At 48.6% G+C, this 13,596-nt stretch overlaps 4 protein-coding genes across 4 annotated transcripts; 2 read left to right on the forward strand and 2 right to left on the reverse strand.

The window, feature by feature from the left end:
- Window positions 1–3,998: 3,998 nt before the first annotated feature.
- Window positions 3,999–4,247, forward strand: FSST1_005846 (proteolipid ATPase; the record flags this gene model as incomplete). The annotated part of the gene is made up of 2 exons (XM_083223790.1): window positions 3,999–4,116; window positions 4,171–4,247. The coding sequence occupies 2 exons, from the start codon at window positions 3,999–4,001 to the stop codon at window positions 4,245–4,247; spliced, it is 195 nt and encodes a 64-aa protein (XP_083089276.1).
- A 554-nt stretch (window positions 4,248–4,801) lies between these two features.
- FSST1_005847 (triglyceride lipase) lies at window positions 4,802–5,867 on the reverse strand (the record flags this gene model as incomplete). The annotated part of the gene is made up of 2 exons (XM_083232161.1): window positions 4,802–5,613; window positions 5,675–5,867. The coding sequence occupies 2 exons, from the start codon at window positions 5,865–5,867 to the stop codon at window positions 4,802–4,804; spliced, it is 1,005 nt and encodes a 334-aa protein (XP_083089277.1).
- Window positions 5,868–6,854: 987 nt separating this feature from the next.
- On the reverse strand, window positions 6,855–8,513 carry FSST1_005848 (uncharacterized protein; the record flags this gene model as incomplete). Its single annotated transcript, XM_083232162.1, has 1 exon — window positions 6,855–8,513. One exon carries the CDS (start codon window positions 8,511–8,513, stop codon window positions 6,855–6,857), a length of 1,659 nt encoding a protein of 552 aa, XP_083089278.1.
- A 2,341-nt stretch (window positions 8,514–10,854) lies between these two features.
- On the forward strand, window positions 10,855–12,146 carry FSST1_005849 (RTA1 like protein-domain-containing protein; the record flags this gene model as incomplete). Its single annotated transcript, XM_083232163.1, has 3 exons — window positions 10,855–11,313; window positions 11,366–11,540; window positions 11,590–12,146. The coding sequence occupies 3 exons, from the start codon at window positions 10,855–10,857 to the stop codon at window positions 12,144–12,146; spliced, it is 1,191 nt and encodes a 396-aa protein (XP_083089279.1).
- Between the last annotated feature and the right edge of the window lie 1,450 nt (window positions 12,147–13,596).

Here is a 13,596-nt window from a genome sequence, read left to right on the forward strand (position 1 = left end):
CACCCAAATGAGAAGAACCACCACGGCATGATTCATTGGGCCTTGTGCATGTACCACTGTATGTTTCAACACCGGAGGATGTTGTCGATCCTTCACCAAGAGAGCAGACCGCTTCCAGAAGATAGCCTAATAGCCTACCCCGGTATCCTTAATCGCGGAGCCGTCCTTCAATTAATGAAGCGTACTGAGGTCCATTGGCGATGGCTTGTGCGACCAACTATCTAACACCCCATATTCTGTGCTTTCACAGGTAACTTGGCATTATTGGGTCTCGGTGACTGTAGATCTTGCCTTCGCGATGAGAAAACCTGGCTAAGATGAAATAAGCAAGTCAGTTATGTCAACCGCTTTCAGGTTATTTATTTCTATAACCACAATTCAATTGCCGACTTTTCAGTTTCTTGCTAATCTGTCAAGCCTCATTATTGTGCTGTTGGGAAAATCATGGCATGATGTATATCCTTCTTCAGCAGCCGGTAGCCAAGCTTGCCAAGCTTAGATCCAACTGCATGCAAGGTCACATGTTGTTGCCGTTTTTAACAATAGCGCGGGAGGTTGGTAAAATCCATTGGGGTTTTCGGTTCGAGACATAAACTTTAAGACCCTGTTGCTAGGCAAGACTGCACTTAATCACAAGCGCCATTCTTTTTGACGAGGCTTTTCTTAGAGCCTTGTTAGAGCTTGGACAGTAATCGTTGATGACCTCATAGTAGCAAGCGGTTGTCGTGCCGGTAGCTTAACCCCCGGCGACAAGTCGGCAACCAGGTAAAGCGAGAAACCTTGTAAACTGTACTCTGTATGGCTGTTTTATCCCTCGTCTTCCGGTACTTCCAGGCGAGGTTTTCAGCAGGAACGGTCTGGAGTGCGAGCTTCTGAGTCAAGCTATTGTTCAGCAGGACACAGCTCACACCTTGTACCTGTCTGTGAGATAGAGGGCATCAAAGTACGAAATACGGACAATAGCAGAGAGTTGTATTCATAAAGGAGGGCATAAAGCTCTGCATATGAATTGATGCATACAGACGCTTTTAATAACCAGCGATGAGATATCGACGCTCCACTCCACGTACCCAAGCTGGGAAGTTTTTTCTTCTTTTATAACCCCCAGCCCAGGCCTCACAATCGTTCTCATGATAATCAGATTCGTGTCGTGTTATGGGTTAGTAGTTGATGCTTATTTTGCACTTAGCGACGATATAGTGTGTATCAAGACAAACTCTTTCATAATATTCCTCTTCTGAGGACTTCTCCGACAACCATTCCTGTCGTGTTGTGAATATTATTGAGGTAGACAGTCGGCGACAACCTACAGAAGCATCGGGAACAAAGGATGCAGGCTTCTTCCCGGCATTGAACTGGATCGATAAGGCTTGATTCTGCTTAATCCTTGTAAATGTCACGTCAAGCCTGCACAGTGCCATGCGTAACTGTAGAAATCGGGGAAAACATGTGGAGCCAAGCTGCTGAGGATTTTCCTTTCGGATGGGACCTACCAGCGAATGGGAATAAGAGTTTGACGAGAGAGTCGCATGTATAGTAAGCAATGATGCGAAATAGGCGGCTTCCCTGGGGCTGCTACCTATTCATCAGATTTGATGTTGTCTCATACTTCAAGTCAATGGGTAAGGTGTTGTCTTTGATCGAGCTCGATGATAACATGAAGTCAATGGACATTCTGATATAGGTAAGCAACGGCCATGCACCTGTACCTAAGCTTTTGCTGCAGCTATCTGATTGGCGTTTCAAGGGCTGCCGAGGCACCAATGTTGATCCAGGTCAGGTTGATCCAGAGACTCATCTCCCATTACGAATGTACCGTAATTTAAAAAGATGAGAATAAACTCACGATAGGAACAACGAACATAAGAGAGAGGGGAGAATTGGGGACCAACTGTTCAGGAACAGAACTGTACGACGATGGAGACGTCTTCATTTCGGAGCCTTTGGGCAATCTCTCTCGCCAGTTTTGATTTGTGTCCGTCATCCTATCAACGAGAGGGTATCCGTTATATCAACTCCGTCATAGCCGGACCCAATAATGGTACGGAGCTGTTAACCAAGAGGGAAGGAAATTCGCGCAGCTCATCCTGTCAGTCGCGAGGGCGAGCCTCTGCTGTGAAGCCGTATGTACCGTATGGATATACCATCACACTGTAATTCTCTGTATCATGAGCTTTGCTGCTGTACGCATTTTGCTGTAGTTGGTATCCCTCGCGGGTAGTGGAACCACTGATGGAAATGGCATAGAGCTTCAACGCCCTCCACTTGGATAATCTCACCGCACCGTTCTTCAGTTGCCGTGTTCCGAGTTACTGAACGCATTGATCAAGCAGACCCAGGCAAGAGCTCTTTTTTTCGTACCATTTTCCCCGGCACAATATCGTCCGGGCGATTGTATTCATATGTATCTTTCGTGTATCTCCGCTCGTTCCTTACAATGGGACTAGTGCTCATGTACAAGCGGCCCGTTCGTGGAGCGCAGAATTGACCAAGCATGTAAACAGAATCGAATGGTATGGGTCTTGAGTCTTGGTAATTTGGTGACATTGAAGTTACCTTGGGATTCAAGTATCACGATGTCTGTTGCATGCATCCATCCTGAAATGCGTATTCATTTTCGGTGAGCGATTATTGTGAGACCAGTCGTTTACTATCTTTGCAACTCAGAGAGTAAGATCTTGATATGGTGCCTGAAATATTATCCCTCATTCTCCAGGCATGTCATGTCAGTCAGGAAGTTGCTGATCTGAATCCTCACCTACAGTACCTGCCTGCACTACCACGGAGGTACCCCTTCCTCACATCAACGAAGCTTCCCTTACTCAGTTGTCTTACCTGCTTTTATTAAGATCACACAATCTTTCATCAACCTCTCTACAGTTTCTTATAACCTCACAAATTCCTTTCCTATAACCTCTCAGACAAGTACATAACAGCCAAATTCCAATCAGCCAATCCCTGCCAGCAGTGACAATCACTGTGTTTCTGTTTTGTTTCTGTGAGTTCCACTTTGTATCCCAGGCCTGCCCAGTCCTTTCCTCCCTCGGTCCATGGACTGGAACATCATCATCACTCTGGAAATCGAAAATCCACATCGTCCGGGGCACTCGGGCGTCATGTTTTTGGCTGTACAGTGCACGAAAAAACACCGCAGGATAGGCCTGACCTACCTTAGTAGGTAGCGGCGTAGCGCCTAGGTATCCAGCCTCTCTGTCACACCACACACAAAGAGAGAGACACACTCCATCGCTCTCTTTCTCTCTCATTAATCTCATACGTGCCCATGCCCTGCCCATACCCATGCTCACACCCCCAGAAGACCCAAGCAACCACTAAAAGAGACCCCGGCTGGCTTGCTCGCCCGGTCTCTTCTTAGCTGCTGTTACCGGGCTTAGGACCCATTTTATCCAGGGAATTCTAGGCCTCGTTTGGTTCAAGACTGTTTGTCATCGGGTCGTGACGATGTTTTCCCCACTTTTCGCAACTCTTGGGTGATTCTTGGTGTCGATAGCTGATCAACAAAACCATAGCAAAGCCCGCCTTCGCGACCATTCTCACTTGCTGCTTCTCCATCACCCTTCAAAGCTCGCAAAGGTAAGCCGTTCTCTTGCTGTTATGCTGCTCTCGTCACTCGTTTCGTCCGCCTCGATGTCCATTGTTTGTCGCGATGATCACAACAATTCTTCACCCATGACCGTCGTCTCTCAGTTCAGCTCTGGTCACGCATGTTGTCGCAATCCTGGTACAACTGCCGGCACCAGCGCTCGGCAGACCCTCGTCCACACCAGACCTTCTTGGGACAAATCTGTTTTGTCAATTCGTCTCGACACGACTCAATTGAGCAACGATATGGCCATGGTTGTGATATTGTTGCGACATCAGCGCTCAATGGACGCGAATGAGAACTTCTCATAACCTCAATTTTTCATGTCGGAAAGCGAAAATTGTTCAATCTTTGTTCTAACATATCATTTAGTAATCTCTCCGCTCCCAACACAATGGCCGCCATCAAGTCTCTCATGACCCGCGACTCGGTCGCCCACCAGCTCGTCAAGCGCCAGAACTGGGCTTCTAGGGAGCCTGGTGTTATCGTTGTCTTCTGCATCGTTGGTGTTGGTATGTCAATCTTAACCCTGGAGTCTCTGCAACGCATGCTAACATCGTCAACAGTCGCCATTGGTCTTCTCAGCCTCTTCCTTTACAAGAAGGCCGCTACCCGCAAGGCCAACAAGGCCTCCGCCGTCTAAACCGAATGTTCGGAGAAGACCGAGGTTAGGGGAGAACGGAGGGTGACCTGAGGCATAGTCATGAGCGTCTTTGGACTATTAGCTTCAGGTAGACGCGGTGTTACGTCAAAGTGCCTCCTGCGACACTTCGGGTGACCGACAGTGACCCCGTATTCCAGTCATACATCGGCTACGTCCCTCATCAATTCCTCGCTTGCCGGCTGCCAGTCGAACCCCCAACGACCAGCAGCAGTCTTGGCTTGCATTTCATCGTACATATCAACATACCACCGGATCTCGTGGGACAAATGTGCTGGAGGACGGGTTCTCGTCGAGTGTTCGCGGCTAGGTGGCTGTGTTCTATATTCTAATGCTACTGATACCTACCTGTTTGAAGCAAACGATAATGATTCCTTCCTTACATGACTATTTACGACTCCTGAATCGCGCAAGTGACCAAAGCAACTGTGTATAAAGCTGTGACTTTTCTCATCTAATTTTTATATCCCGTGATATGTCTACATGATCTAATGCTAGTGATACAATAATTAAACACCGTAAGAAGCAAGCGCATATTAGTAACCCTCCTTGGCTAACATGTCTGCTATGTCAAGGTAGAAGGCAATGGCGTTAAAATTCTTCTTGATCCCCATCCACTCCCGAACTGTCCATCCTACGCGATTAGACCAGTTGATGAGATCCAAGTGGCTCACGCCGAGCAGTGTGCCTTTATATGTACCCCAGGAACTACTCTCCACGCTCACAAGCCCGTCGTTGGGTCCCTCCGCTTGCGTCATGACGGCGTGTGGATGCCGGAATGGACTCAGCAGCGCCGGCCGCTCCACTGCCGCTCCGTAAGAAAAGTACCGTACATCAGGTTGGTCCGGCGTGCTCGGATTGAACTCCTCCGCCATGTACCGTCTCGTCAGCTGCGAAAAGGCCGCTGTGCCTAGACCCGCCCTCTCAAGAGTCTTGTACAGCTGGGGCAAGTAATGATGTACTGGCGAGACCTCCTCGTCAAGAAGATAGTCCGCAAAGGCACTGCCTCGGTGCGGGGTGGCAACGGTGACGAGTGCTGCGACACGAACGGGGAGAGGCTCAAGGTGCGATAGCATATATCGGGCGTCAAGACCGCCCATGCTGTGTGCGACGATGGTGACAGCCTCTGGAACTGGAGCGTGCGCTTCTAGCGCGGAGCGTAGAGCGGCGGCGCGATCGGCAATGGAAGACGATGGAGGAACGGCGGGAGTCAAAACGGTGACGCCTTGCGCGGTGAGGGCATCGCGAATCCCATGCCAGTATTCTACTGATGGGAAGTAGGGAGAGAGGCTTAGTTCAGCGAAGCCAAACAGGCCATGTGCGAGGACAATGGGGTATTTTGGGGTATCTGTTGCGTGATTATCAGTGAGATGTTCCCTGGGGTGAAAATCCGGGATTGTAAAATTTACCGTATTTCTCTCGTATTAGAGCATAATCATCGGATATCGCCCTACCTACGGCTTTTATCCTTGGGTCATATTCACGGCCAACATAGCGACTATAAGTGAAGCTCCGACATTGGGCTATGGGATGTTGCTTGCGGCATGCGTATCTGACCAGAGTTGAAGCGGGCGCTTTGCGCCATATTGTAGATCTGTTCATGAATTTTTGGATCGCATGGATGGAAGTCACGAAGAAGTGTTGTGGTCACATGGAATTGAAGGGTCGCAATATGAGAAAGATGAGTGTTAAACAGATGACGTCACCGCTTAGGGTGATGCGATTTTATAACGGTTTGAAATACTGCCGAGGTTGTAAGAAGCGATAAGGGAGTGATATCATCATAAATGTTCCAAAAATTCTAGAGTTACTTATGCCCTTATTATAAGATAACATGATATTTAGAGCCAAGAGGAAGAAATAAATGCTATGTCGAGTTGCGAGAAATACATGTCCAAAATGACCATCACTTAAACAAAACGAAGGCTTCATCCACGGGGGTTAATTGCCAGGTTACCGAATGATATTTACTGATTCAAGAGGAATTATAATCACAAAGTTTTAGTGTATCTGAATTATGGTACTATTTGTTAAAAAAATATATGAGTTTCTGCCGTATTTTGTCCTTACTAAAGCGGTTGTCTGAGCTGAATATATACACCTTATGCAAGTTTCTACCACTATAAGGAGCTCGGGAATAGCCTCAATGGCCATGCTTGCAGTTGAGAGATCTTCCATTTTGGTGCTGGTCGAGAGAAGCGTGCCTTACTTTATGTCTAATAAAGTCCAATTAAAATGAATCTATAAGTATACTCATTTAATCCAAACCTTCTGCCCAAAGTATATGCTTATGAACCTGGAGGCGCATCGAAGTCTGGGTCTACGATGGAGTTTGCGCCAACTGTTGAATTATATCCTTTTCGCCCGACACATCGCCCGACACATCGTCCTCAACCTCATCACAGTGATATCTTCCCCGATCAGAAAGAAACAAGCGTATAGCACTAGTGGGTACGGTCGAATAGGGTATCTAGCTGCAAACATCACTCCCTTCCCTCTCATAAAACTAACTGATTGCCTTGTTAACCCTTCGTTGTCATAATCGTCGGCGCGTAAAAAGAACCTGCCACAGAAAGCGATTTGTCCAATTCAGTTCTTCTCAGGAGGCAACTGGCTAGGTGCATTCTCGTTGGTAACACCGCTGTAAGCTGGTCGGGATTGCATCCCATCAAAGGGACCAGCCAAGTTCTCGGCAACAGCCTCGTCGTAACTGGGCGGAGCATCGTCGTACGGAGGTGCGTCCTGTCCTGGGGCCAATTGCGGTGGATAAAGAGGATCATGAGGAGGCTGAGCGGGAGCTTGGTTGAACGCTTGAGAAGGCCGTTGTTGTTGCTGCTGTGGAGGTGATACATGGACGGAATTCTGCCTGGGCGGCAGACGAGGAGGAGTGTTGTTTGTAAAGGTTGCGCGCCCAGGACGTGTTGACCTTGCTGTCTCAACCAGCTCGGCCGGAGGAGTGATACCGGAGTAAACCTCCACTTGCGCAAAGTGCAAAGGTAGGATAATGACTGGTGGGCTTTTGGTGGTCAGTCCCTTCTTGGGCTGACCCCACGCCAGACCAAGCTTGATTTCAAGCTCATATTTCCTCGAAAGATTACATGTGGCGAACGACGGCGCCACGGTGTTGGGTAGAGGTATGCTCTTCCACACATGATCTGGAATCACCAACTCCTTTCCAACCTCGTCATCGGGACCCGTGGTCAACGGGATATTGATAGTGGGGTTAGAAACAACGACCCATCGGTTGATCTTTTGGTTGTGAAGCTCAAGTGCGCGGACATCAGTGCGCCCAATGAGCTCCATCTGGAACGAGACCAAGTATACTTGTTCTGGATTGTTGCTGAGCTTCTTGGCGATAAGTCGCAGGGGAATTGGCTTGTTGCAAGTCAAGATGCTGGGGTGAGGTAGACGAGCCGATATCTCAATTGCAGGTGCCGGAGCAATATCCGCAGAAGGATCCAGATTAGAGGCAGATTTGGATTCAGAACTGTTACCAAAGTTGAAAAGGGAAGAGCGTTTCTTTTCTGGCTGAGGGGACTGCGGTCGGAACGTAAAAGGACGACGTGCAAAAGCTTCTTGAGTTGTCGGTTTTGGCCTGGGGGGCTCAATAGGCAAGAACTTTAATCCTATTTGATACCTCCAGTTTTCCTTGAGCAGTCCTGGTCGTTGTATTGTAACTTTGATATAGTAGCGGATCTCTGCCTCTCCGGGATAACCTGTCAATGAAGGGGGTAACGTCCGAGTAACATGACGAAGGTAGAGTTGCTTGCTACCGTCCATGACTCTCACACCACCAATACCAAACATTCCTCCACCCCCAAACCCTCCGACGTTAGCCATGCCGCCGATTTTGGACATGGCCATTGGGTCGCTGCATGCATTGTTGATGGGGAGTTTGAACTTGAAGGGGAACTCGTGCTCGCCGGCCTGGAGCGGATATGCGCCATATGGATTCGAGGAGCTGGCATAATAGTCGTCCGGAAAGACCTGTTGTAGCTTGTATAGAATTTTGTGGTTCTCTGTTGCTATGCTACCAGGAGGTCGTTGAGGGCCAGCTTGAATCCTGCCCATGTTTTGGGGATCAAAGGCATGGGGGGCTTGTAAGGCAGTCCCGGACTCTCCTTCAAGCTTGACAACAATACTACCGATCTGTTCGTTGCGATTAATGCCGAGAATGACTCGACCTTGAATAAAATCGAGGTTCGTGTAGAACTCGGGCTGGTTGTCTAGCGCTATTCGGATAGACATGGTGGGCGAAGATGAAGTGTTAGCAAACAGCGATATCGGTTGTACGACGGGGCCGTTATATCTTAGGCTTGTTTGGGCCTAACGGTCTAATGGCTGGTATCGCGGTGGATGGATGTGGTTGGGCTGTTTGGGCGTAAGATGACTCCAAGACTGCTGGAAGTCGAGACTCGATTCGACTCGACTCGTTTGTTGAATCAGTAGCCTACGAGTTGACGTATCCTTTCAAAAGGCTCCAAAGAGCTGTCAACTTTGCATTGCGTGTATAGAAAATAATTGGAAGTATTCTTCACTGATTTAAGGTGACGGATGCGAGGGAATCTAGGTCGGTTGTACGTCACCAAGGCTGCTCAGCCTGAGCCAAGCCCCGCGATAGACCAAGGCCTCACCGCACTGCACCTGATATGACATGACGGAGGGGTGATTTGTGGCGGTCATCTCTGACTGTGGCGTACAATAATGTGGCTGTTAAGTCGGTGCTCTTTAGCGCCGGCAGACCGATCTAGGCGTTTGACAGATCTTGGAATTTGTTGATCACCGATGAAGTGGTTCTTCATCAACCTTGTTCCTCTGGCAGTCTGGCAAAAGTCCCTCAAGCAGGGGTAGCCGCTGTCGAAGAAATCTTCACACGACCACATATCTCGCTGTGCCGCTTTACGATGGTACTTGTTTGGTGGAGAAGGCTCTAGGATCCCCGGCACGAGTTGGTTAGAAACAGAGAAAACATCACATCCAAGCTCCAAGTGCTTGACGATGCAGAAGTTGCATGAATTTTGTTGGTGACGACAAATTCAATGGACATCACCTGCTTGTTCAAGCCCTGGAGCCTGTTGCATTCTCCACTGCACCCTTAGGAGAAATCACCAACACAATAATTTCAACACATCAGTGGCTTTCATGTGGATGCGAACCATATTACACCAATACGTGCCGGCAAATGTCCCTGCCAGGGGAGTAGAGGTGGGCGATCGACAACACCAAAAACATTCCTCGAGGTGTTTTGATACCCACAATTCTTTGGCATGAGATGTGCTGCATCTTGGACCAACTGCATATTCAGGGTCCGTCTGTTCAGTACGACTCTTTCCAGCTGGTCCGAGGTTCACCAGGAATTGGCTGGTGGCAGGGTTTGCCTGCATTGTTCGCGCGGCCAGCGCTTCGTATGTAATCCCAGGAGCCCTCAGACTCCGGAATCACTCCGCGGCTCTGCAAATTAATTACTCAACTCCAATATCGGATCATGCCATAATCCCAAATATTCACGCCTGTCACATATCTCGAGATGCCTCTGGACATCATTCAGTGCACAGTTCAAGTCCTGATCACCGCTCGCGTTAGAGTAGCTCGCGTAATGACATGATGCGGCCCGTTTGCCGCCCAAGATCATGGCAGGTTCCGTCTCGCGCTCGTCCACCAACCATGATCAAGACTGGCCGCTTGGATGGCCTTGCACCGGTCGCCCGCTGCGTCTGTGCCGTGCGGGCTGCCGCCGTTTCCCCGCTTGATCCCTTGGATGATTGGCAAGCTTAGCCCCCATCTTAAGCCAGCACAACGACAAGAGATTGTCTCTTGCAGGCAGAGATTGTCATGATCCTGGATATGCAACCCTGTCAGGCTCCAGATAAGTTACATGTCTGCTTTACTTTGTCATGTTTTTGAGTTACAAAGGCAATTGTCTGCAGCTGTCCTAGTCATGTCAACCCATCACGCATATTGTCAAACCAATTTACGAATGTCATCCTGGTCAAACACGACAAGTATGGAATATCCAGTGACCACGCGCTGTTTATGATTTGCAAACTACCACTCTATCAACATCATGATCCCTGGTCTAGGACTACAAGGATGCAACGACCAACAGCCACATGTTTATTCTCTAATGCTTCATGGCCTTCCGTTCAAGTCCCGCACTTCACGTCCAGACTGGGTGCCATGCAAGTTGGTGCCCTCGACCGTCGATCATAACTAAGATTGTTGGTATCGTTTGCCCGTGGGCTGTCATGGTTCGAGCTTGCGGTAGTTGTTCGTGCCTGTTATTGGTCCAACCGAGAGATATCGAATAAAGGCTGAATACCCGTCTTACCCGTCAAGTCCTTGTCTAGTCTGTCCCTATGTTGCACTGCATTCATGATCCTCCCAACAGCTCTCCCCTCTCTGCAGCGCCCCCAGGGTACAGAGCCTCACATGCAGGGCTCCGCCCAGGCAAGTAGGCAGATGGCAGAATCTGGTCTGTCTATATGTAGGGGGCCAAGCCATCCCGTCTTATTCTCCGATTCTTTTTACTTCTGACCCAGATGTCAGCCTGCAATGACCATTAGCCAAACTTGTTGGTCGACACTCGACAATGCCAGGCGATTGTGGATCGACCTGTCCGGCCTCTGATGGCTTCTACGCTTATAGTCCGAGTGTAGGTGGTAACGCCGTGTTACTCACTGTCTTTGCTCTGCTTTCTATTGCTGCACTATACTTTGGAATTCGATCCAAGACCTACCTCTTCTCCCTCGTACTCACAACCGGACTCTTTCTCGAAGTGCTGGGATTTATTGGCCGAATTCTGCTTCACTCAAAACGGGATGATCAGGGACACTTTTTCCTCGTTATGTTTGGAACAGTTCTGGGCCCATCGCTAATGAGCCTCGCCATATTCATTGTCCTTCCTCACATCCTTAGCATATATGGAAGGCCAATTTGTCCCTTTAGACCGCTAGTGGCTGGTCTGATCTTCTGGGGACTCGCTGCTGTCACTATTATATTCGAGCTTGTCGGCGTTATCTTCACAACATACGAGACGAAGAGCTTTAGCGTATGTCACTCCGAGCATCTGTAACCTTTACTTACTTACTGAATTCATCCAGCGAAAGCAGGGAGCAGCCATCGCTGCCACTGGATTAGCTATACAAGCTTTGTCCTTGATAGCATGCACTGGGCTGCACTTTTGGTTCACCCTCACCTTAAGTACTCGACGAGGAAGTCTCGATGCCCGCCATTCACAAATTTACTCGTCATCGCAATTCAAGAAATTCCTTATGGGTAAGAAGACCTTATCATACTGTCGTCTTCCTGGCTAACACAGACTCAGCAATGGAGATGGCATCTGCTCTCCTGATTGTCTATTCCTTCTATCGACTTGTCGAGTTTGCAGATGGCGTGTCCGGAGATGTGTTCCAGAACCAAGCCGCCTTTATGGTTATTGGAGGAGTGCTGCCCTTCTTGGCCGCATCTCTCTTGACTATTATTCATCCCGGGGATGCCTTTGCTGAGGCCTGGGATCCGACGTCACCTAAAAGTCTTAAACGCCAAAGCCGACCTGATCCTGTGCAGTCTCCTAGCGGCCACCTTGTCCACCACTTATACGATCCCGACATACGCAAACAAGTCTCCCCGACCACCCCAAAACACCAACGGAATTCCGGCGGACCGCCTGAGCTGCCCGAGGGCTCCATGGGGCTGCCTTCGCATCCCAAGCCTGCACCAAAACCACCAAGCCCTCGACAACCTAGGGAACCCGGTGCCCCTCGCAAAGGACCACCCCTACCTTTAAATCTTTCGGCTGTTCGAGCATCACGAAATAGTTACAGAACCGAACAGAGGGGTATAGTACCTAAGGATATGGTACCCGATGGAGAATTGTGGTGATGAGGTTATCTAAGAATTGAAGTTTTGAGGCGAAGGACTATGATTCTTTATCAGGAGCAGTGTTTGTGGCTACAGGGAGTACTGCTGGTTGGTTACTCACTGTCATATATTATACCAAGGGGGGTGTTAGTTCATTCATTGCTGTGGAAGGAAAGAAAGCGCGTGGTGCCTCTGACACTGTATGATACACCACGAGCATGGGTTGGTTCATATACCGATAGAGTTTTTGGACTTAGATCAACACTAATTGGGCGGTATTTTCGAATTGTTTAGATTTGGCGTGTCTATAGGTCCCAGTTCGGATTAATGTGAATCTACCAACTACATGTCTTGTTCTATCTAGGCCTCGGGAAACTCCGCTTTATTGCTACGAATGTTCTCGAACAAACTTGCGCCTATACTCGGCCCCTATGACTCCGATCTCTCTAGATCACCATCACAACTTTAGTTGCTTGGCTCTTGGGATGAAGAAGTCTTCGGAATGATTGATTCGTGTATTTATTGGCAACCTCCTGACACTTATGTCAATGCATCTGCCACTTAACTTTAATTGATCGGATCACAGCAAATCATGTCCCATAAAATGTTGTGAAGTTCGATTTGTCATGCCAAAATAGTCTACTCAACGGACGGTTGTTATTGTATGGAATGCGAGGGGATCTATGTCATCCAATGCAAGGCACAAAAGCATTCGTGAACGCTAGTTTAGCGTGTCTTTGCCAGGAACGGGAAGAGAACAAGGACTAGACTAAAGACTAGATCGACCGGATATGGCCTTGTCTTAGATGATGTGTTTTGTCATTGAATGTGATAGATCACCCGTTGCTATTCCCAAGGTCGGCATGAGCCTCTAGGAAGCGACTCTGTCTTGTCTCAGCGTGAGCAAACCCGTACTAATAAGAATTGAGCGGAATGACTGTATCGCTACTCTGTCTGTAACGGATTCCCGCCTACTTCATCAATTTTCTGTATTCAAACGTCGCTGACCTTGGATTGAGAGTTGGGGGCGTTGACTTTCAGCAAAGAAGATATTCCCGTTGACGATCAACCGAATACAATCTCCTACGCAGTCTGATCACATACTAAACATGGCTCACATTCAAATACAATCTTGTTATAGATCAACCATGCTTAGCCAGGTCCGGCCAAACGAGGCCTCCAGTGCTTCCACTAACGTGCCTGGCTTCAAAGTTAGATCTGATCTTGGCAACCAGCTGGTTCAAAGACAATTGCCATGGCCTAGTATGTTTCTACTCGTACGTCGAATGATCTAAGAGAGTCCAGATTCGTCTTAAAACCTACGCCATGGCTTGCCATCTCCTCTAAAGAAAGGAACAGCCCCCCCCCCCCCCGATACGAACATCCCACTTCTTGCTCCATTGACTCGTTCCATGGGTGAAAGGCCTCACAATCCTCTTATGTCATAAACACCGTAACCTTCGAGACAGAT

Source organism: Fusarium sambucinum, chromosome I (genome assembly GCF_050947815.1).
Source record: "Fusarium sambucinum isolate potato_lamoka chromosome I, whole genome shotgun sequence".
Lineage (NCBI taxonomy): Eukaryota > Fungi > Ascomycota > Sordariomycetes > Hypocreales > Nectriaceae > Fusarium > Fusarium sambucinum.